Genomic DNA, 25,363 nt, shown 5'->3' with positions numbered 1-25,363 from the left:
CAACTTACTTTCTAAAGCCACACTCTGTAACACACACCCATGCTTCATCTAACACATCTTTCCTAATTCCATGTCACGTCACTCCTGCCCTCTCCGTCAGTATCTGAAACATTCCCCAGGGTCACGTAACACTCAAGGCCGCATGGCACCACTCCTATTCTTGTCTCTTCCCTCTATGTATGTCACTTTCCTAGCCAGATTTTAAGTCTTGGCACAGGCAGTGTTGTGTTACACTGCTTTAATGTCGCGAAAAACCTGTTTGTGTCTTTCTTAATGCTCTCACGAAACTTTTACTGCTGTTACGTGTTGGTGAGAGAGAGAGAGAGAGAGAGAGAGAGAGAGAGAGAGAGAGAGAGAGAGAGAGAGAGAGAGAAAAGTCGGAATCCATTCAGGTCATATGGATTCGGTCGTGTCATTTTTAAATCCTGACAAATGGATGAAAATTACATGGCTGAATTACACAGATGAACATTTAACGAAGACAAACACGTCAGGTGATCCAAAGTCAGAAAGCAACGCCGCAAAAAAAAAAAAAAAAAAAAAGACGAATAAGAAAAAGAGTACAAAAAAAAAAACGAAATAAAAAATCATAATAAATAGGCAAATGAAAAAAAATTAACAAAAAGGACAAATAAAAATATCACAAAAATGACAAATAGAAACGCTCACAATAAAAAGGATGAATGATAAGAAAAAAGTAAAAAAAACAAGAAAGAATAAAAAAGAAGCTCACGAGGTGTAACATTACATCACACTGCACTAGTTTATATTTGACAGCAATAAATTCACGTGTTGCAAGATGCATGAGAAAGAATGTTAAACTGTGTACGTGAAAAGAATTTTAGAATTAGAAAGTGGATTATTGAAAAGAAGAAAAAGAAGAAGAAGAAGAAGAAGAAGAAGAAAAGGAGGAGGAGGAGGAGGAGGAGGAGGAGGAGGAGGAGGAGGAGGAGGAGGAGGAGGAAGAAGAAATGAGATCGAGAGGTGGATGATACAGGAGAGAGAGAGAGAGAGATATATATATAGAGAGAGAGAGAGGGAGAGAGAGAGAGAGAGAGAGAGAGAGAGAGAGAGAGAGAGAGAGAGAGAGAGAGAGAGACAGATACAAATAGACAGATACAGGCAGACAGACAGGCAAAAAACAAAAAGAGAGAGAGGGAGATAAAGAGAGAGAAACAGCCAAATAGAGACAGAGAGAGGAACAACACGTAGAAATGGAAAGAGAAAGAGAGACTGAAAAGTAAAAGAGGAAACAGAGGAAAAGGATGATATATGGAAGGGGAGGAAGCACAGGAGATACAGGGTTGAAGGTGAGAGGTCAATGTTATTGACACGTTTCTCCTTCCTGTGTCCTTGGAAATTTGCATTCAGATGTACAGACATTTTTTTTTTTATTCCTGTTCTTGTTTAGTTTGCCAATAAAAGATCGAATGAGAGGGAAGTTAGTGAGACTTGGTGTGTGTTTATCAGGTCAACAACTTCACCGTAATAACTTGCTCATTTCCCTTGAGAGAGAGGGGAAAGAGAGGAGAGAAGTGGGAAAGGCAAATTTATGCTTTCTACTAATGAACGCATAAGCTCTTTTCTGACTAGACTTAGAAGGACATCATTCAAGTGTGAGAAGATTCGCTGGGTGGCTGAAACTCTTCCCTATGTGCGACGGGAGTGAGATGGAGGGAGACAAGAAGTGATTCAATGCACTGTCTTATCGTTAATGTGTTGTGGCAGCGCTGAAAGTTGAAAGCCGGTACTTCTTAGTTCGTGATCACCACCTCAGGATCAACTGGCCATTGGGTTTGTCATGTAAAGGCCGCGCACAAAATAAACTCGGAGCGGAAGGAACTGGTAGATCCTAGAGAAAGTTAATGGTAATTCACTGTCAATCCCTTATGTTCTTATGGTTTCTCTTCGTCTTGAGCCTCTCAAACGCAACTGTGACGTCAAGAAAGCTACTGCCTGATAGAACCGGCAGACGGGGCAAGCCTGTAACATCAGCAGCATCACCAGCGAGAACAACAACACTCGATCCATTCCTCGTGCAACTCACCAATTAAAACAGAAGTGAGGCAACAGCAGCTCCAGTAACGTCCTCCTTCACACCTCCCTTGCTGCCGAACCACCGCCACCACCACCACCACCATTGCCACTCCGCTGCGTCGCTCACAAATTACGAAGTTCTTGAGTTTCTGTATTGATGAGATGACCTCCTCCGCCTCCTCGTCCTTCTCCTTGCCCGCCACTTACTTTGCCCATTTTTCTTCTTTCCTCCTGCTCCTCCTGCTCTTCCTCGTCCTCGTCCTTCTCAATAGTAGTAGTAGTGGTTGTGGTGGTGGTGGTGGTGGGGGATCCTGCCTCACTGCCCCGCCAAGAGTCTCCTGAAGGGCCAGGTGGAGTGGAAGCACGTAACGATGGCATCCTTGTCCTACCCTGGCCGGAGGTTTTATCTGTTTTTTTTTTTTTATATATATATATAGCATATCTATTCACCGTTTTTTTTTCTCTCTCTCTCTTTACATGTTTCCCCCGCTAACAAAGGTAGTTATGAGTTTTTTTTTTTTCTTATTTTCAGATATCACGAGTGTTTCTTTATATACAAACTGAATATTTTTTTTTATATTCAATCTATTCCTTTAGTTATTCATGACTGTTTCTTTATACATAAGCTAAAGACTTCTTATAATGATCATTTTATTCCTTTAATAATCATGAGTGTTTCTTTAAGCAGAAATCGAAGACTTCAAAATATAATGATCAATCTATTCATACAATATTCTACCGAGGGAATTAAAAAAAAACACATCAAGAGTCATTTTTCATATCAATTTTACATTCACGTATTTATTTATTTCCATATAGTTATCACGAGTGCTTCTTTGTTTCTTTCTATACAAACTGAAGACTTTTTATATAATCATTCCATTCGTACAATATTCTATGGAAGGAATAAGAACGTACATCACATCGAGAGCTTTTTTTCATATCAATTTACATTCACGTATTCACCTTCCTTCCATACATACAAATATCCTCAATAACGAAGCATGAGAGTCCAGTTATTTTTCATCAGTCAGCCCGGAGCGTCACCATTGCGTAATACCGGAATAGGAGGAGCTAGGAACGTGCTGGCCGAGGTCCTCTCCTTACCCTTTCCCTCGGCAACTACACAGTAACTCACACTTCAAGGGACGGCAGGTACCTGGGGAGGGAGTGTAAGAGGCCTGACTAGTCCATTACATATGGATCAGACTTGCTGGTGACCGTGTGAGACGTGACGGTGAGAGAGAGAGAGAGAGAGAGAGGGAGAGAGAGAGAGGAGGAGAGAGAGAGAGAGAGAGAGAGAGAGAGAGGAGAGAGAGGAGAGGAGAGAGGAGAGAGGAGAGAGGATGGTTTCTAGACATATTTTATTTCGTGTAGTCCTTAGCAATGTCATGAAATAAGTCCAATATTACTGGAAATATGTGTACTTTTATCCCTTTCTGTTTCTTTTCTCCTGTGGGTGAAAATATTGTTTACGATCACGACTTTTCTTTTTTTACGTTGTTTTTTGTGTCGTGATAGATTTGTTTTCGTCCAGCCTTTCGATATTGTTACTATTATTTTTCTCCTTATTTGCCATCATTGTCAATATTTGCTGCAGTGTTGTGATGGATTTGTTTTCGCTTAGATTCGTCGGTATTGTGCCTGTATAAACCCACGGATACCTTGTGTCTACAAACAGAGGCAGCAGAGGGCAGCAGCAGCAGTAAAATGCAATATATATGTCAGTACCATAAAGTGTAAGAAAGGAGAATATGTACTTGTTTTGGTTTTGATTCTTCGATATTATAGCTCTTTATATTTGCAAGCATAGGCAACAGAAAGCAACAAACAGCAGTAAAAAGGCAATATACATGTCACTACCAGGTGTAAGAAAGAAGATATATTTGCTTTCGTTGTGATTCTTCGATACTGTGGCTGTTTAAGCACATGCATACTTGTGTTCGCAAGCAGCGGCAGCAACAGCATTAGCTAAAGTCGATACACACGTCAATACCGAGTGTGAGAGAGAAGAATGTGTAGTAGTGCACAGTTGTCTGTCCGTAATTTATGGCATCAGACAAATTTATGAATGCGGATGATGGGTGGATACTGGATATAGAGAGCAATGTTATTTATAGAGGCTGCCACGTGTAGGCCTGATGGGTTCTTGTAGCTTTCCTTATTTTCTTATTTTTCTTATGTACTCAGATAACAGCAAAGCAAAATGAAGACAGAAGTCAAGTAAACTATTACACTCTCCAAAAAACATATACTATCCAAAAACCGAAAAAATATCAATGAAACGAGTTCAGTATATGATATGAAATAAAAAAAAAAATCTTACATCTGAGGCTGGTTGAAAAAATTGCTGGAAATATCGAGAGTAACTAACTCCCATGTGTCACCAGATATTGAAAACTATACAGCGAACACCTGGCGGCCAGTCAGGGAAACATCACGGCCAGGTGCAGCCGATACTGTGTAATACTTTACTGACACGCCTCTATGGGATTCACTGGGAGAGAAGTGGGCGTATGATATTGTTTGTATGCATATGGGTGTGTTGGAGGACGGGGTGCGGGAGAGAGTGGGTGGGTGTCCCCTCGAGGTAAGGTACGGTTAGATAGGTAGAACTAGCAGACGCCCACAACTCCAGCCTCTCGCCGCCCAATGCATCGCCGCTTCCCTCCCGTCATTGTGTTTGGTATCAATACGTTCCGTTTTCTTTTGTCCGTGATTTGTGGTCGTCTCCTTTGTCTTGTGGCTCTGTTCATCCGTCGTGCTTCCTCGTTCCTCTTTTTTTTTTTTTTGTGTGTGAATTTCTCGTTCGTCCTCGCTCTGTCTTTTATTTTGCTTGTTTTACTGTTTTCTGTTTTTCTTCTTTAATATTTTGCTTTAATTTTTTCTAGTCGTTCATAGTACTTTCCCATTTTCTTTTCTTCTTTGTTTTCTTTTCTCTATGTTATCTATTTTATTGCTTTTTTTTTTTACTCTCCTTTTTATCCTTTTCTTTCTCAGATATCTATTTTTGTCCATCTGTTTATCTTACATTATTTATTTTCATTGCTTAGTTTCATGGTGTTATTTTTTTCTCTTTTCTCTATTATTTCTTATCTCTTGTTTATGTATCAATCCCTTATGTATTGTTTCATCCTGTTAATTCAGTCTTTTCTTTGATTCATGCGCTTGTCGATGTTCCCTTGTTTATTTATCTTATTCTGTATTTCTGGCTTGATATTTTCTGTTTCCTCCCCAATATCCATAACTCTCTCTCTCTCTCTCTCTCTCCTCTCTCTCTCCTCCTCTCCCTCTCCTCTCTCTCTCCTCTCTCTCTCCTCTCTCTCTCTCTCTCTCTCCAGCTACTTTTTTTTTATTTTCTGTACGTACCAATGCTTTTATTCCATCGACAATTTCCATATAGTTGTCTTTCTTTCATTCTACGCCAAATTTTTCCGTTCCCTCTGACTCGCCTCAGGTTTGCTGCAAAAATACCGAGCGTGACCAGAAAGCTGAGTCAAGGTGGAGGCGGGAGTTCACCAAGGCCCTCGCTTCGTACCTTGGTTCTTGATGCTCAGAGGGGATCTCTCTCTCTCTCTCTCTCTCTCTCTCTCTCTCTCTCTCTCTCTCTCTCTCTCTCTCTCTCTCTCTCTCTCGATGTTTTAATGCTGAAAATGTTACTTGAAAATCTTGTAATTAAGTTTGTACTCGTAAACTTTGAGAAATATTCGAAATAAGACAAACGCACAGGATTCCACTAGTTCGTTGAAAAGTCTTTCTAAACATCGAGTAATTGAACGTAAGTCATTGTTGATGTTGTTGTTGTTGTTGTTGTTGTTGTCGTCGTTGTCGTTGTTGTTGTTGTTGTTGTTATAAGCCAAATCATCACACATTCTCAGAGAAAGGAATAAACAAGGTAAGAAACAACAGGATTCCAGCTGTAGTAAATTACCAATATAGTTGAAGGATTTATTTACACCCTGAATGACTTAATGTCGGTGTTCATTTTTGTTAATAATGTTAGTCATTTTATTGCACATTTAGGCAAGGGAAGAGTAAAACAAAATAGAAAACAAGGAAAAATCGGAATTCCAGTCGCAGTAAATTTCATTGTGGCTAAAAGGTTTATCTAGAATTTGAGTAATTTAATAACGCTGTTAATTGTTTTATTTAATATTGTAACTCATTGTGCTACACGTTTGGACAAGGCAAAAATAAATAAATTAATTAAAAAAAAAAAAGATTCCACGTTTTGTAATTTTAAAGTTTAGTTAAAAAGTATATCTAGATTTTACACTTTGAATACGTTAACAACGCCACACTTTGTTGTTACTGCTGCTACAAGAGATCTCACCTCAACACTTAGACAAGAAAAATAAACCTCTCTAACGCAAAAGTTAACCAGTATTCTCAATCATTCATCCCTTTCTCTGGTAAACTTTGGAACTCCCTGCCTTCTTCTGTATTTCCACCTTCCTATGACTTGAATTCCTTCAAGAGGGAGGTTTCAAGACACTTATCCACCAATTTTTGACCACTGCTTTGACCCTTTTATGGGACTGGCATTTCAGTGGGCATTTTTTTTTATTAGATTTTTGTTGCCCTTGGCCAGTATCCTTCCTACATAAAAAAAAAAAGAAAAAAAAGACGGCTCACGCAACGTTACGAAGACACGAAAGTAACAGGAAAAAAAAACATTATGTAATCATCCTTCATCTAACTTTTCCATACGATCAGACAAGAAAAAACAAAAGAATCGGACAACAGAAGACCCACAATACACAACTACACAAACACGCAGCAAGAGCGTAAAAAAAATCAACGTAGTTTTTGCTCCTGTGTCAAACTGATGCTCCCAACTCGAGGCGAAAGTTTTAAGTGGCACGAGTAAAGAAAACGAAAACACGAGGCACCCTGAGTACTGTGGAGTTTGTCTAGTACATTAGGTTAGTTCATGCGTTAGTTGGAAACACTCCGTTTTCTTCGTCTCTTCCCTCTGCTCCTCAACTTTGGACCCTTGACGCGGTGGGAGGCTGAGTGGGAAGGGGAAGAGAGAGGCGTGGGCTGGGTAGTATTGGGTTACGTTGTATTGTATTCTTGTTTGAGGTCAGCCAGCGGTCTTGCATCTGAGAATATATTAATAATGTCATTTTCCTCAGCCTCAATATCCTCCTCTTACTCATTTGTGTTCTTTTGTGTGACTCCTGTTCCTCCTCCTCCTCCACCTCTCTCTCTCTCTCTCTCTCTCTCTCTCTCTCTCTCTCTCTCTCTCTCTCTCTCTCTCTCTCTCTCTCTCTCTCTTTCAGCCAGTAACTAACTAACTAACTAAATAAATAAATAAATAAATGAATAAATAAATAAATAAATAAATAGCTGCCTTCGTTGTCATCTCTGGAATTGTCTTGATTTTCGTCTGGAGTCACAATACACATATAAATACATTTTCTTCATTTCCTACTTACGTGTTCCATGCATAGCCTTTTATTGCCTGGAATTGCCTCCCTTCTATATCAGTCTGCAAAGAGAGAGAGAGAGAGAGAGAGAGAGAGAGAGAGAGAGAGAGAGAGAGAGAGAGAGAGAGAGAGAGAGAGAGAGAGAGAGAGAGAGAGAGAGAGAGTTAATTTCACTCAGATTGCTATCACTACCACTGTGTACCTTTCACCTCCTCCTCCTCCTCCTCCTCCTCCTCCTCATTTTCATTCTCATTACTCTCCTCCTCCTCCTCCATCTCCTCATTCTTATATTCTTTCTGCTCTTCCTCCTCCTTCTATTACCTTGTTTTCTTCTTCCTCCTCAAAATGAAATAATAATTTTCGAGGTATCCTCTTATACCTTCCAGTTTGTCTTAATTTCTGACAATAATAATAGTGATAATAATAATTATATTTATAATTATAATTATAATAATAAGGTTAATAATAATGAGGATAACGATAATAATAATAATAATAATAATAATAATAATAATAATAATAATAATAATAATAATAATAATAATATTTTTAAGACCACATGAATACTTCCACGTTTTCGAATTAAGGCGTGGAAATGCCTAGAAGATTATAAAATTTTGAACGAAATTCCAGAAGCAGAGAGAGAGAGAGAGAGAGAGAGAGAGAGAGAGAGAGAGAGAGAGAGAGAGAGAGAGAGAATATATACGTGGAAGCGATAGGAACACCAACTCGTATTCGAGTCAATTTCAGTTACTTCCAGTTCAAGAAGTCTCAATGTAGTGATCGGAATACATAAAACACACACACACACACACACACAAACACACACACACACACACACACACACACACACACACACACACACACACACACACACACACACACACACACACACTTATAGATAGATAGATAGATAGATAGATAGGTAGGTAGATATTTATTAATTACAACCTCATGAACTAATAAAGCATGAAGAATATGGCAATATGTGAAAAAAAAAATATATTTATGATCCACTAAAACCTGGGCGTAAACTATAACCAACCTTAAATGTTATCAAATATCTCTAACTAAAGTAACAACACCCAATACAAAATAACTAAATTAAACGAGAAGCACTAACTTTATACCCTCGGAAATAATTATGCCTTACAATCACACACACACATATGAATCTCAGCAATCTAGACTCTCCTGGTGTGTTTCATCTTCATTCTTGCATCACGCATCTAATCCCGTGTCTATCATGACCTCACCAGACCTCCCAACATGGCTGAGGTCCCTCTAATAGACAGTGTGTGGCGTGCATGGCTGAGCCGGTCTTTGGTCCCCCACACTCCTCTCCCCTGCTTTGTGGACTGGGGTTCTCGTCTCAGATTGTCTCATACACGCGCCGCTGCCCATCACTCGCATGTGGAGGAGGAAGGAAGGGAGGAAGGAAGGGAGGAAGGAAGGGAGGGTCGAGATGAAAGAGGAAAAGTTGAGCTTCCTTCTATTTCTCACATTTTTCTGCTCAGCTTTCCGGGTCAGTACAGACGCACGAGTGTTCTTTGATGCCGCCGCAAAGATCCTGGAAAAGTCACGGTGAGAATCTTTGAGGCTTGAGAGTTTCCTGGCATCATTCCACGGGTGAAATTTGGAACTAGGACGAGTGCGAGTATATAGCAAGCGGTGTACAGGCAGCTCACTTCCTCGTTCTCCCGTTCTTGTTTTAGAGCTACTTGAGTGAACGCGGGTATCCTGTTATAGTCTTTGTCATTATAACCAACTTTGCCCTGGATGCGGAATAAGGTCAAACAGCAGCAACAGACCTATTGGACATTAGAAACCAGTTGGAAGCGATGGGTTGAGATGATTGTGTGAGGAAACCTTTGTCCTGCAGTGGATGGAACGTACGAGGCTGAATATAATGACGAATTTGTCTTTTGTTTTGAGATGAGAGGTATTCTGGCTTTTATTTGTTCCTCTATAGATATAAAGGCCGAAAAAAAAAATGAGTGTTCCATTAAACGAGGCTGAATATGATTTTTTTTTTTCGAGATAGGAGAATGTTCAGGTAATTATTTATTTCTTCCATAGACAAGAAAAAAAAATGTGTATTCCGATAAAGAACTGTAAATTGAACACAGATTGTTTTAAACTGGGAAACGGAGGATGAGAAGGACGAACAGGAGAAAGAGGAGAAAAGAAATAGATAAACATGCCAAAGATAGATCGCGCTTGTCTGTTTTCTTTACCCCGTTTTCTTTCATTGGTCGACTGTTGCATGTACGCCACCAGTGACTGCAACTCCCTCAGACCTTGACCATGGTAGCGGCAGCGGGCTGTAAGAGAAGCTAAGGAGACGCTGCTAACCATGGCAATTACAGCACCCGTCTTTTGTTCTCAGTGGTTTTCGAGCCAGAAAATTTTATTCTTTAGATATCTCAGTCCTTGGTTGCCATTTTTACCTTAATTTCGCCTTCAGACTAGCTATAGAGAGATGGAATTAAGGCATCTATTTTAAAACGTCTCCTTTACATGCCTTCCTCTTCGATATTCTTTTTATATTAACAGGAGCGAATTATTAACCTAACCAAGAGACTAACACTAGTTTCAGCTCCAACCTAATCCTAGAGGGCGGAGGCAAGGCAGCACCGTCAGTTCCAAAGACCATATTCTGAAACTTTACTGGCCGCACCTCGACTACTTTCAAAAGGCTCTAGTTGAAGTGAAATGGGTATTTAACAGTGTTTTTTTACGGTTCTACTGACAGATTTACAAGATTATTACATTATTAACAGGAAAAACAGTCTTGAGAACCCCCTAATCACCTATGTGGCCTTTGAAAATAGTGGTGGTGAGAGAGCAAAGGGTGTCTGAATACGGGTTCAAGGTAGTGGTGGTGGTGGTGGTGGTGGTCGCCGCTCCGCCACGAATAGAGTGGCGATTATGAACTTGAACGCTCGAAATGGCACCTCACCTTCAGGTCAATTTTCCGAAATGTACGAGAAATGGAGGTTATTAAACGCTCAACGATACAGTTAGCAGAGAGAGAGAGAGAGAGACAGAGAGAGAGAGAGAGGAGAGAGAGAGAGAGAGAGAGAGAGAGAGAGAGAGAGAGAGAGAGAGAATTGCCAAGCTGTAAAGAACATTTTCGTGGTTTATCTACCATATTTAACAAAACCATAAGGGAAAGAAAAATACAAATAGAAAGATAAAATAGATGGATAGATAGATAGTTGAATAGACAGAGAGAGAGAGAGAGAGAGAGAGAGAGAGAGAGAGAGAGAGAGAGAGAGAGAGAGAGAGAAAAAGAGAGAGAGAGAGAAAGAGAGAGAGAACGAGCACCACCTCGCCGTAAAGCCGCTAAGCCCTAAAGCCGCACACTCCCAGACGGCGGGCTTTAGTAAGTTTTAAAGTGCATCAGCGTAAACCCGAGCCGTGACCGATTGAATCCTCGCCCAGACACACCAATTAGTGAGTCTGTGTACGCCAAGGTTAACTCAGGCGTGACAACAACGGTAACAAGCCTCGTTTACATTTTTCTCTCCCTCCCTTTGGCAATATTTCATGTGTAGTTCATTTTTTTTTTTTTTGTTATTGTTGTTCTTTTTTTCTTCTCTATTTTCTGATGACGTGACTCGCTTATTTTTTCTTTATATATGTGAAATAACATCTTGTTCACCTTTTTCTCTTTTTCTTCGTTATCGTTTTCTCTCTCTCTCTCTCTCTCTCTCTCTCTCTCTCTCTCTCTCTCTCTCTATATATATATATATATATATATATATATATATATATATATATATATATATATATATATATATATATATATATATATATATATATATATATATATACCAGCAAGGTTGTGATTCGTTGTTCTTATTCGCTTTTTTCATTTTTTTTTATTTTTATTCCTCTCATACCAACTCTCGTTTATTTTTTTTCCTTTGGCTGTCATTCATGTGTTTTTTATATATATTATATATATATATATATATATATATATATATATATATATATATATATATATATATATATATATATATATATATATATATATATATATATATATATATATATATATATAATATATATATATATATATATATATATATATATATATATCCATTATTTTCTTGTTGCTGTTTTCAATCTTCCGTCATTTTTCTAGTGATGATGTGACTGATTTTTTTTTTTTTACTCCTGTGTTTTTTTTTTTTTTTTGTATTCTTTTTTTCCTACTCCTGTGGCTCAATCTGGCTTTGCTCCTCCTGGTTTTGGTAATCCTGTAATCTTTCACCGTGCATCACGTGACCCTGGTCTAGTTCATCCTGCACTGTATGGGATCACAGAATAGAGTCAGCGAGGCACATCCTGAGCTATGTATTGTCGTCGCCCACCAGGCAGGATCGAAACGCAGAACTGAAATGCAATGGTGGTGACCTGAGGAGTGGATTTCCTAAGATTTGTTAGACGTCATTTCGCTTATTCGTAAAAAAAGATAAAAAATATAAAAATAAGTAGAAAATAAATAAATAAATAAGCAGTAGAAGTACAACATAGATCAGTTGCCTTATTCATTAAAAATGGAGTACAGCTAACATATAATTTGTATGAAAATTATTTGCAATGTATGTAGAATCCTCAAGGTATTGAATGGTATAAGAATAAAAGCACTATAAGACACATTAGAGGAACTAAAAAATATTGACTCAAGTGTGCGCTGATAACCTAGAAAAAATGCAAAATGAATGATTAAGATCAAAGCAATATGCGAACAAGTGATCATATACAAAAGAAGACAAAACTTTTCAGGATAGCTAAAAAGGACCGTCAGTTTCTTACACTCCCGCATCTGAACCATTTATACGTCAACTCTCACTCCTCTGTACCCAAGCTTTAATTATTCATCCTCTATAAACATTTCTTGACAAATCTTACACACATTTCCACATGCAAACTTCAGTGCTTTTCACGTGGCAAACATCTAGCACTAATATCTTCATACTCAAGCTTCAAGTTATTTATATGCCACAATCTTCACTGTAACACCCTTAGCACCACGAAGTTATTGGCCAGTGCTTGAAACCATAACAAACATTAAAACCTTAAGCGAGGACATTTGGCTTGAGGTGTTGGCGGCAGGCAGCGGTGAGGGGCTCGGGAAGTGGGTCAGGCGAGAATGGGTCTGTGGAGTGAGGGGCGCGGGCTGGTCGCTAGATTGTATGGTCCTGAGAGGGATGGGAGGTCATACGGACGCGCTGTGTGGAAGTGGGTCAGTGGAAAGGGTTTGCCAGACGGTGTGAGTGAGTCAGACGGGATGGGCAGACGGTGTGTGTTTGCTGGAGGCCATGGGGGGCTTTCAGCGAAATTGGCAATACCTCGTTAGCGATTTAGTGAGTGGTCACGCAGCAACTCCTAGACGCGGCTTTGTCTGAGCGGTGTGAGGAAAGCTGCGAACCGGTTGACAAGTGAATTAACACGAGACACCATCACTACAACAGACAGACAGACAGACGGGTGGGGATTGGAGCCTTAATGGTGGTTCATTTTCACTGAGTTCAAGGTTCATGGTGACTGAATAATACATTGGCATTTTTAACATAAGAGAATTGAAAAAGAGAAGAAAAAATAGAAGAATGCCTCATGATTATAATTGAAGAATCTAGAGACACATTACCTTTTTTACGTAATGAGATAAGACAGAGGATAAAATCACATAATCGAAGGACATTACCAGTTGTCGTTCTCTTGAAAGCAGTCAATGAGTTTCGTAAGGGTTATGGGCGATTTAATCCCCAAAGTGCCTTGATACTCGTGTACGAAATGGAGTTACCTGAGGCAGAAGAGTTTACCAGCGAATGGGATGAAGATAATCAAGTCCCGCGTCAGCAAGGTGAATAGGAAAGAGATGGGAGTTAATATATTGGCTTTTCGCATCAATATTGCTAGAAGTGGAGATACGAGACGGGCAGTCAATAAGCTCAGAATGGTGACAATAGACTTAACGGTGGAAGATAAGAAAATGAAGTAATATTAAGCCGTATTTCTGGATAACAAGTATAATAATTTAAAGAAGGGATTTGACGAGACGAGTACTTTGCTTTTTTTGCTTCATCCTATCTTAAATAACTGTGTTAGTGAGGCCTATCATCCAAACTAAGAAACATATTCCACAAAAGGAGAAACGAAAGGTCATTCTATAGTCATAATCTAGAGTTTAGTAAAAACAGACAAACAGTTATCCTTAGTTCATGAAAGTCTACATATTTTACATGAATGAGTTAGAAAGCAGTGATTGATAGTAAAGTAGATGGTTTTTGAAGAATACTAATACAGGAAAATAGTAATGACTTAATCTTGGTATACGATTCATTATAGTGTGCACTTACATATCAACTGTATTATCCTTACCTTTTTGGAATCGCATCACAGAGAAACTCACGGAAACTCAACATCAAAAATTCATGAGTATAAATGTTTCCCTCAAGACCCTTACTCACTTAATTCGGGGAAATAGTTTCCTTACGCTCACTTCAAAGGAAACGCTTCTGATCTTATGGAAAAAAGTTTTCTTTGATCCAATTCTCGGGAAACACTCTTAAGTATTTCGTGGGGGAGATAAAATTATAGATTAAAAATTAACTGAGCATTTCAGGCATGTTATTGCGTCCCGTGGTAAACCAAGTAAGGTGGATACATGTGTTTGTGTGTGTATGTGTGTGTGTGTGTGTGTGTGTGTGTGTGTGTGTGTGTGTGTGTGTGTGTGTGTGTGTGTGTGTGTGTGTGTGTGTGTTGCCTCAGGTGTCTCGAGGATCAGAGAAGAAAGATACCGAGATGGTCCTCAATTTTTTTTTCCTTTATATCCGCTGGGTACAGACACGCACAACTCTCTCTCTCTCTCTCTCTCTCTCTCTCTCTCTCTCTCTCTCTCTCTCTCTCTCTCTCTCTCTCTCTCTCTCTCTCTCTCTCTCTCTCTCTCTCTCTCTCTCATTATTATTATCATCATTCTTGTATTTATAAGTAAAATCCACAAAAAAAGTGATAGGGTACTTTCCCATTTGCCTGCCTCTCTCATAAAGCAGCCTCTGCATATCACTTTGTTTATTGTCTATTTATTCCCTCAAGAACAAAAGTGACGAGATATTTTCTCATTCATCTGACACATGAAGCAGTGGCGAGAGTCTGGCGGCCAGGAATCGACGCTCTCTGGGGACCCTGTGGGACTTCTCTCGCCGGAACAGTTAGAGGGGAGACAGGGAGGCATTTGGCTAGGTGAATTGACAGACTTACTAATGCCACTGGGTTTCCTGTTATGGTTTCGTGTTTGCCCGTCTGTCTATCTGCTTGTCCTTGTGTCTGTCAGTCTGTCTATCACGCACCATTGTACCTGAAGGGACTGTCAAAAGGCTGTCCTTGACTCAACACTAATAAGGGAGCTTGACTTTCCTTGCGTTGAAAAGGAGGAATTTGTCGTAACGAGGCATCATTACTTTTACTAATACCCCGCAGGGAGTAGTATCGACCCTTGTGGTAATACTGGCGACGCTCCCCTTGCGCTGGGACACACTCACGCTCTTATGACATGCCCTGTGGAACTTTGGACCTCTCTCTGTAGGTTGTTGTGAGTAGTTGTCAAGTTTCCCTCTTGTCTGCTTCATTGTAAACTACTGTACTTATCAAGACCATCGTTATTAAACCAACAGACAGCAGGGATAGGGAAAATTATGTAAGGTTGACTTGTGATCTCTCAACTCCTGCAGATAAGTTGAGAAGTCTAACCTCGGCATAAGTGTAGCTGTAGACTCAATTGTGGTGTGTTGCATATGTGTAGAAGGTGATCATTAACGGCTGAGTCCCACTAGTTAGGCATTATCAGGGTCTAACAATGAGGTCTTTGGAAGTTCTCAGCGGGCGGAGGAGGCCGGGGAAGAGCGAGATTTGGCTATGAATTCTCGTTATAATCACTAACCAACACAGTCTCATTATCAACATCGGATCTGCGAACAGTAAGGCCTAATGAAAACACTGGGTAGGCTGGTGGAGGAGGACAAATACTAGACTCTCCCTCTAGAAAGTAAAGAATGGAGAAATTAATTAGACAAACTGTATTACTAATGAGTGGGACTAGTGATGATAATACACAGAATAAAGCAAGAGAAATAAAAATCTGCTGCTTCATCTTATGGATTACCAACACCACAACCCCACTTGCTTTTTTTACTTATGCTATATTACTTATTCTAGAGTGACAGGTGGTGTAATAGATGGTACGGGTGAAGCAGCGTATATCTTGCAATGAGAGGGCAAAGAAACCAAAGAGTATAGTGTTTTTCATGGGTAAGGGGGTAAAAGAATATGAGGGAGGCAAGGATAAGAAAAGCTTCAAAACACCTTCTTTTTTTAATGAATGGGACTCGAGTTTGTTATGCTTTTTTTTTCAAGTAAGAGAGATGGAGGATAGAAGGGACGTAAGAAAAGCTGTAAGACGCTTTCTTCCTTTAATGGATGGGACGCAGTGGCAAGAAGATTAAAGCGTCTGTCTGCACCAACACGTGAAGAATGAGCGAGTAACTTTTCCTCCCCGCCAGTGTAGAGGGGACGTGCCTTTCAGAATAACGAGGTTTGGTTACCTTGTTTCTCCCCGTCAGTGTGTAGGGGACACGGCCTTCAGAATGCAATGACTTTGTTTACTTGTTTTCTCCCGTCAGTGTATGTATAGGGGACGTGCCTTTCAGAATACAGTTTCTCTTTTGTCTTGTTTCTCCCCGCCAGTGTGTAAGGGACGCGGCCTTCGGAGTACAGAGGTTTGGTTGCCTTGTTTCTTCCCGTGAGTGTATTTAGGTAAAGGAGACGCGGCCTTCAGAATACAATGACATGGTTGTCTTGCTCCGGAAACTTATACTTAATTAAAATCAGTGTGTTGTTGGTTTCAAATAACATTTTTTTTTCTGAACATTTACGTGAAATCACCCATGTTATTAGCAAAGCCTATACTGTACTAGTGTTTTAAAGTATCTTTTTTTTTCTATTTTTGGGGGGTAGGTAGAGTCACAATTGACTTATGAATTTTCCTTATTTTGGTATTGTCTTGGAATGTTTTAAGTTTGTAGTTTCCACTAACAAACTAAGGGACGTGGGTCTTTCTGAGGAGCGAGGAACACAATGCTTCTCTGTGGTGTTCCTGGAAGGGAAATAATGGCTAAGGTAGTTATGGACAGAGAGAGAGAGAGAGAGAGAGAGAGAGAGAGAGAGAGAGAGAGAGAGAGAGAGAGAGAGAGAGAGAGAGAGAGAGAGAGAGAGAGAGAGAGAGAGAGGGACAGAGGGACAGACAGACAGACAGACAGACAGACAGACAGACAGACAGACAGAGACAGACAGACAGACAGACAGACAAAGGCAGATATCAGCAGAATTCAAAAAGTTTGTCTTCTTAGTTGTCTTTCTTCACATCTGAAAGTATAATGCGTTTTCTTTCTTCTTTGTTTTTCTTGATGTTTTGTATTCGTTTTTTTTTTTTTGTTATTGCTTCTGAGTTTTTTTTTTTTTTCCTGTTTATCTCCTTCACTCACTGCGTATCTTTCATTTCTCCAATTTCTGGCGTCGTGTTTCCAGTGAGAGCATTTAATTTTCCTCATGTCCTCATCTTGCCCTTATTACTTCCTGCAGTGGTTTCTCATCTTCTTTTCACTTTCCTCCGTTTCATATTTAACCTTTAAGCCCCCCAGCATTCTTTTCCAGCCCTCCACTTTCTTAGTCTCTCTTACCTTCCTTATTTTTTTCTTCTTCTCCTATCCCGTCTATCTTTCCCTTCATTCCCCTTGGCTTCTCTTCCTTTTCTTTGATATTCCTTCCCTGCATACCTTCCTTTTCCTTCCTATCCTTTCTTTCATTCCCCTTCCTCCCTTTCCCTTTTCATCGTTTCCTTTCTTTTCCCTTCCCTTCCCTTCACATCTCTTCCATTCTTTCACCTTCCATTATTTACATTCTTTTCTCCCTTGCCATCTCATCCTACTCTTCTCTTCTCTACGCTTTTCTTCTCTTTCTCCCTTCCTCTTCCATCATTCACTTCCTTTCCTATTCCATCCCTTCCCATGCCATCCCATCCCTAGCCTTTCAGCGCCCTTCCTTCCTATCCCTACCCAGTCACCACCACACTCAGCGCTACCACTTTCAAGAAGGTCGCAGCATCAACACAGATTCAGTCTTCATTATTTCACTCCTGTGTAGGCCTTCAGAAAAAGCTTAGTCTTGTCTCTCGCTCCTCACAGTGAAGGTTCAAGGTCGAGCTGTGCATTATGTACACGTTAATTCTTCGGTCTTAATAATGCACCGGTAAACAGAGTGAGAAGTGCAGACAGTAGCAGTTTCGAAGTATTCAGAGGTGGGGACAGCTTTCACGGCATCCCAACTGCATGCAGCGCTGAAGGGCTCTAGGGATGTGTGTGTGTGTGTGTGTGTGTGTGTGTGTGTGTGTCCGTGGGCTGGGAGGAAGTGGTTAGGGAAGAAGGAAAGGAAAGGGAAGGAAAGAGGATTTACTATATCCATCATTTTTGTTTTCCGTCTCCCTCTCTCTCTCTCTCTCTCTCTCTCTCTCTCTCTCTCTCTCTCTCTCTCTCTCTCTCTCTCTCTCTCTCTCTCTCTCTCTCTCTCTCTCTCTCATTTTTCCCTTTCCATCACTGCAGTATTGCTCTTCAGATCATCATCCTTTGCCCATCCAAACAAAATAACCTTTATAACAACTCGTGTGTGTGTGTGTGTGTGTGTGTGTGTGTGTGTGTGTGTGTTGCTAGTGATGTGTGTGCTGTCCTAACGTGCTTCATGCTCACCTCGTCAGGTCCCTCGCCTTCAGATCTGGCTCAGCACGGACCAGTCGCCTCGGGAACCGCCACCGGGTGAGCAGCAGGTCCTCAACAACACCAGGGAGCCGCTGCCCAAGTGAGTACACCAGCAACCTCACCCTCAGTAGCTACTTTCGTCTATCAGAAAATCTATTCCGGTCATCTTCCCTCTACACTCGCTTGTTCATTAGGGGTAATTGGTTTTTGTCTCAATCCTTCAAGATTTTAGTACAGTTATGAGTCGAATAACTTAATGTACTCTCTTCCAATGTGTATACTGTTATTCCCTTTCTCTTAAGTCCTATAATCTGCTAAGAATATTGTTTGGAGAACGAAATCTCTGGTATAGAGTGTGCCGTATTTTGATAAGAAGACTGGAGTGTACAGGGTAGCGTATCTATCACAATATATCAGTGATCAGGTTTTGTAAGGAGACTGTCAGCAGATTAGAGGAATTAAGATTGAGGCAAGACACGAAGCACAGTAGGCTTAAGTACAGGAGGAAATTCCACTTCCTGCAACGTCTGTATCTGTACCGTACTTTGTTTTCTTTATTCCTACATCGCGTTTGGCTGTCTTTTCTCGAAACTAACCGTCGGAATAGAAGATGTCGAGGTCTTTTGGGTCTGTTTTTAGGGTACATTTTCGTTTGCTGGGTTTTTCTTAATTCTTTCATTACGGTTGGCTCTTCCTTCTCGCAAAACTAACCGTGTGAATAGAACATGTTGAGGTCCTTTGGGTTTGTCCGCAGTGAATATTTTTGTTAGCTGTAGTGAACTTTGGCAGAGTCTTAAGGACTGTTGCCGCTAACTGAATGCGTGAATTCATTAGAAATATTAAGGTCTGATGTTTTATCTTCCTTACTGTGCGTTTCCTTTATTCGTATAGTGTGTGGTAATTGTACATTGCTAAGTTGTATTATCAGATGCCTCTCTTGCATGTATTTGTCTTTCCGACCATAAAAACATTAGACAGTACTGTAAGATAAGATCATAAAAAAAAACAAGAACGAGAACATATGCAATGAAGGCATAGGAATTGCGTGTGAAAATACCAGGTGAAATATGTTTCTATTTTATCTCAATTTTTTGGGGTTTAGTTTGCCATCTTTCCAATTACCTAATTTTGAGACGAGCTGGTGACCGCACCGCCAAAAGAAAAATGATAACATAAAGAACGAAGGCAAGGAAAGTGTTCGTGTGTGTGTGAAAATAGCAGCAGAAATATATCTCTAATTCATCTTAATTTTGTTTTAGTTTCCTTATCTTTCCATTTGGCGAATTTTGAGACGAGTTGATGAACGCGCCCCCAGGACAGTGATGAATGGCGGCGCGTCCCAAGCTGACGTGCGGGGAGCGAGAGCTTCAAGAACCACCACCACTTGAAATTTAAATGTATAATGTCACCTACAAATGTCACTGAATTTAATGTAAACTGTCAGAAATCTGAGACCCGGAAATAAGTGTTTCCCAGCGGTCATTTCCCAAAGCCCTTCGTCACTCTGAAGTGCAACCGTGGGCGGGAAGGGGGAGGCTGGTGTTTAGGTGGGTGGGATGGACGACGCGTGTATATGTTTAGGTGGGCGGGATTGGATAACGGGTGAGTGTTTAGGTGCACAGGCTGGGCGGAACGTGCAGGGGGCTTTAGGTGCGTGGGATGGAGAAGGTGGATGATTAGGTGGGTGGAATGGACGGGACAAGGTGGATACCTATGTGGGCGGGACAGACGAAGTGGGTGAATGGAGGAGGTGGCTGTTTTGGTGGGCAGGAAGGACGATGTGGGCGTTTATGTAGGTGGGATGGAGGAGGTGGGTGATTAGGTGGGTGAGATGAACGAGACGAGATGGGTGTGTACGTGGGCGGGCTGAAGGAGGTGGCTCTCTTGGTGGGCGGATGCTGGCGCGGAGATGACGGTCCGACAAACTGTGGAACAAATATGAAAATGCAATTATCCTGACAAAAACGGTTTACAAGGACGTTTTATTGTCTGGAAACATACAACGATTGATAACACGATTACTCAATTGGATTTTCATCAGCTTTCCTCACGAACAAAGGATGGAGATCACAAACGCTATCTCTGATAAAAGCTCCCACTGCTTGGCAAGGATGCAATGCCAGTAAGTGATATGTAAACAGAATACAACACCACTTCGGAGCGCGGGGTGCTGGGGTGAGGTCTTTATGTGCTGGCGTGTCTGACTGACGGTGGCTACTGTGTGTGTGTGACCGCATCCTCAGCACCAGTTCTAGATAACCTCTGTAATACCAATAAGTAACATGTGAACAGAAGAAAAACATCACTTCTAGGCTCGACGCTGCAGAGGTGAAGCCTTCAGGTGCTGGCGTGTCTGTCTGGCAGGTGGCTGGTGTGTAGCCTCGGCGCAGTCTCACCTAGCAACCTCTGTAGCCTTCCTCCATCTTTTCTTCTCCCAACGATTTATATTTTTCTAAAGGGCAGCATTGGGACTCCCCAGCCATTAAGATAATGCTTGATCCCCCCTTTCCGCCTCCCCAGCGCTTTTTTTCCGGAAGGGGTGAGCAGTCTAATTTTTCTGTCCTTTCGTCCGTCCCTCGTTTTCTCCCTCGTGGATCTATAGAAACCTTTGTCTGCTGTGAAGCCTCGTTGACGGCACCGACACTCCTCCTCTAGCCTTGACCTTTTTCACGCTTGAAATATAAGGCTAGGTAAAGCTTCAATTATCGAGAAAGCCTTTATTAAAAACTTTAATCAATAGATAACTCAAAATCTAACTCATTATTAGTCATTGGTTTATGTGTTTAGCGGGCCTTGAGCTCAAAACATGGACGCGGCACAAGCAGGCATTGCGCCACAAGAGGCTTGAGGAGTCGCAATGACCCAAGACCCCAGTAACAAAGCGATGCCCGGGGGAGGAAGGCCGCTTAAAAGATGTTACCGCAAGGACGAGAACACAAAGAGTCCTGTTGGGTCGTGTCGTGTACCGTGAATGCTCCCCGAAGTACAAGGACAGTCACTGAGGACCCACCCGAGGAGAGGCGACCACTCCGAGCATGGATGGTCGGTCAGATGAGCCTCCCTGCAGCACACACCCGCAGCATGATGAGTGTGGGTACGAGAGAGAGAGAGAGAGAGAGAGAGAGAGGGCGGGGGGGGGATACGTCTCATACGTATAAATATATATTTTTTTGTTATTGGATTATCAAAATTTGCTTATCATTTGTTAATTAATCTGCTTATCTTATAATGTATTCATTTTCTCAGTCTTCTTACCTGAATCTCTCTCTCTCTCTCTCTCTCTCTCTCTCTCTCTCTCTCTCTCTCTCTCTCTCTCTCTCTCTCTCTCTCTCTCTCTCTCTCTCTCTCTCTCTCTCTCTCTCTCTCTCTCTCTCTCTCTCTCTCTCTCTCTCTCTCTGTGTGTGTGTGTGTGTGATAAGATTTCAGCGTACCACACTCGTGAAATGTAGGAAAAAAATAGTGATAATAATGATGACGGCGATAATAATAATAATAATAATAATAATAATAATAATAATAATAATAATAATAATAATAATAATAACAACAACAATGGTAAAAAGGACAGAAATTATGATGATTTTTTTCCTACCCAATCATCCATCTACATTTATTAACATCACCAATCAATCTTCCTGCCACTAATGCAAACCTCTACCAGTGACGCCTAAGGACTGCCCTCTAAGAGTCGCGAGTCAAGTGCAGACCAAGGCGGTGCGGTGTGTTTCTCGGGCTGGGGGCTAACGCGGGTAATTACGGTGCTAATGAAAGGCGAGGGTGGACCACAATAGCGTTCTCTCTCTGTGCATGGCGGGCCGCAGAAAACACTGTTGCATTATTCATAAGTGCGTCTCTCTCTCTCTCTCTCTCTCTCTCTCTCTCTCTCTCTCTCTCTCTCTCTCTCTCTCTCTCTCTCTCTCTCTCTCGTCTTATTTTGTGTTTTACTCCTTTTTCTTGTTTTTTTTTTCTTTCTCTGCATGTTCTCTACTCTTGCCCCGTTCTCTCTCTCTCTCTCTCTCTCTCTCTCTCTCTCTCTCTCTCTCTCTCTCTCTCTCTCTCTGGGTCTCTGCAAGGCGGTATGAGTATTGTTATTTTGGATGTACGAAGTAAGGGACCCAAGAGAGCTTTGTACCGCCTCCACGCGCTCACGAGAAGACGGACACACACCTTCGTAAAGTATTGTTTTTATTACATTATCTTTTCTACCTTCATTTCCTCTAACTTATCAGCTGCAAGGAGGATGGTTGCCTCTGTTTGTTATGCAAGAGGGAGGCTGACGAAGAGTACACTGTGTGAGAGAGGGAGAAAGAGAATGGAGGTTATTTTGTGCTATGTTGGTTAGCAGACATCTTCCGTTTTCTTTGTCATTCCTGAGAAAACGATACAGAAATATGATGCACTTGTCCGTTCTAATCTTCACCTCTCGCATTGCACTAGTAATTTTCTTTTTAACCTTTTTTTTTCCATTCTACCACAGCGAAATTAAAGAGATTTGCAAAAAATCTATAAACTTTCCATAAACTTATCGATGCTAATAATGAATCGTGAGTAGCATTTATTTTTTTATTCTACTAGTTTATTTATTTATATATATATGAAAGTGGCCGGTAAAAGGCACAAAAAATAATGGGGAAAAAGTTGGAGGGAGGAAGAATACCTCCTAAATGTTAATGCGTCCAGAAAGTTTAGTTCTGAATATATCTTGAAACTCGTCACTTCATACACGTAGTTCGCCGAAGGAAGGGAGTGAAACAAACAAGCAGAGAATTTCAGAGTTTACCAGTGAAAGGGACGAGAGCGTGAAGATAATGGTTAACTCTTGCGCAGTGAGATGGACAGATTAATTGTGAGAAGTTGAAAGTTTGGAGCAGCAAATATGTGAGTTGAATTAATATAAGAAAATATACACTTTATTGTAAAAAATAAATAAATAAATAAAAACATACATTATTATGCAGTTTGAAATCCATTTTGCCTAGAGCTCAGTACATCACGAATCAGCAAGGGCTAGTTTAAAATCACATGCAACCTTGTATATACACATAAAACTACGCTTTCAATTAGGTACAAAGAAAGTAATTTTATATTTTCACGCTTTTCGGAACGTTGATTTTTTTTTTTTTTTTTACCTATTTACTTGTTACACCGGAAGGGGCAGTGTCGAGTTTAAGCGATGCGAGTAATACAGGCAAGAAGCTTTGATAGGAATACAAGAGGCTGCTCCTTGGGGTTATAGGTGAAAAATGCATTGAAAAGATTACGTGAGTCTTGATGAGTGTTTCTTTAGGGAGGAGAGTAGGAGGTGGTGTGGACCCAAGGTAAATTTTTATATAAGAGGTAAGGGTAGGATAAAAACTGATTACTTTCCCCTCTCCCTGTTTCCTTCCGTCTCTCTTTCTTGCTCTCTCTCTCTCTCTCTCTCTCTCTCTCTCTCTCTCTCTCTCTCTCTCTCTCTCTCTCTCTCTCTCTCTCTCTCTCTCTCTCTCTCTCTCTCTCTCTCTCTCTAGACACAAATGAATCGAAAACTGCATACAGAAAAGACAGAGAAACAAACACACAAAGACAGATAAAAAACACTAACCATTTACCAAAACAACAGTAACAAATGGAAAACAAAGAAACAGACTAACACACACACACACACACACACACACACACACACACACACACACACACACACACACACACACACACACACACACACACACACACAAACTGACACATGGAAACAGTCTTACACCACAACAATAACGAATGGAAAACAATTACGTAAAACAAGCCTCCCAAAAAATCACCATTACACAATATCACCATTTTATCCTGAATGCAAATATGTGTCCGCTGCCGCCCAGCCATGTGACGCAGAAAAAGAGAGAGAGAGAGAGAGAGAGAGAGAGAGAGAGAGAGAGAGAGAGAGAGAGAGAGAGAGAGAGAGACAGAAAAAGAGAGAGAGAAATAAAAGGGAGGAACAATGGATGGTCGCCTGAAGGGTCGCCGCCAGCCACACAAAGCAGGCCAGAGTAGGACCGCCGCTCCCTGCTCAGCCAGACCTCCTTCCCTCCTTCCTTCCTTCCTTCGTCAGCAGGCCGGGGATAAAACACTGATTCTTGTGTTGTGTTTGTGTATTAAGAGAAGGAAAAGAGAAAAGGTAGTGGGAAAGGGTGAGGAGGAGAGACCGGGCAGAGAGAGGGAAGAGAGAAAGAGAGGGGGGAGTGAAGGTGAGCAACGGTGCGGAGAGAGAGAGAGAGAGAGAGAGAGAGAGAGAGAGAGAGAGAGAGAGAGAGAGAGAGAAAGGGGGAAACGAGAATTACAAAACCCAAAGAGCAATTTTGAATATTCATATGCATGTAGAGGAGAGATAATGAATATGGTTTTCCAAAGTTAATCAGTGTAAAATCTAATAAATCAAACCACGTATCTAAAACTAGACATTTTTTTTCACGTTCTAAAAAAAAAGAAAAGCATTGAAAACTAATAAAAGGAAACTGTCTTCCTTTTCTCTCCGTATCAGTAACGTGTAATGAAAAAAGTTTTAATGTAACGTAATTATCTGTCTTTAAAAGTAGATTACGAGGCAGTCATTAGCATTAGATAGTCTGGGAGGAAAGCTAGACGCCCACGCCGTCCAGTGACCACGGGAAGACTGGAGAAGAGAAGGGAGAGGTCTTGTGTGTGAAAACGTTACCTTGGTCGTTTCCAGATTTTTTGCAGCTCCAAGTAATATGAAGGACAAAATAATTTCACTTTTTTTTTTTTATACCAGTCACCTCTCTCTCTCTCTCTCTCTCTCTCTCTCTCTCTCTCTCTCTCTCTCTCTCTCTCTCTCTCTCTCTCTCTCTCTCTCTCTCTCTCTCTCTCTCTCTCTATCTATCTATCTATCTATCTATCTATCTATCTATCTATCTGTCTATCCCTGTCTATCTATATATCTATCTATATCTGCGGTCAATGCATTTTACAAAGTTGTCCCTCACCACCTCACTCTCCCTCACAATCTCTCCAATTTTTCTTCCCTTATCTCTCCGCTCCCTCTCTCTCTCTCTCCCTTCCTTCCTTCGCCACGAGTCAACC

General features: G+C 40.9%; 1 protein-coding gene across 8 annotated transcripts in view; it reads left to right on the top strand.

Moving 5' to 3' along the window:
* Positions 1–25,363, top strand: part of LOC135100582 (probable serine/threonine-protein kinase tsuA) — a 119,114-nt gene that overhangs the window by 20,208 nt on the left and 73,543 nt on the right. For 7 of the 8 annotated variants that reach the window (XM_064003613.1, XM_064003614.1, XM_064003611.1 and 4 more), the window contains exon 2: positions 18,292–18,392. In XM_064003613.1, coding sequence (XP_063859683.1) covers positions 18,292–18,392 — 101 coding nt within the window. The remainder of the gene's footprint in view (positions 1–18,291; positions 18,393–25,363) is intronic. The other variant, XM_064003616.1, reaches the window with a different exon arrangement.

The sequence above is a fragment of the Scylla paramamosain genome, chromosome 5, assembly GCF_035594125.1.
Source record: "Scylla paramamosain isolate STU-SP2022 chromosome 5, ASM3559412v1, whole genome shotgun sequence".
Lineage (NCBI taxonomy): Eukaryota > Metazoa > Arthropoda > Malacostraca > Decapoda > Portunidae > Scylla > Scylla paramamosain.
The sequence above is the reverse complement of the archived record's forward strand: the minus strand, read 5'-3'. Positions and strand labels throughout refer to the sequence as shown.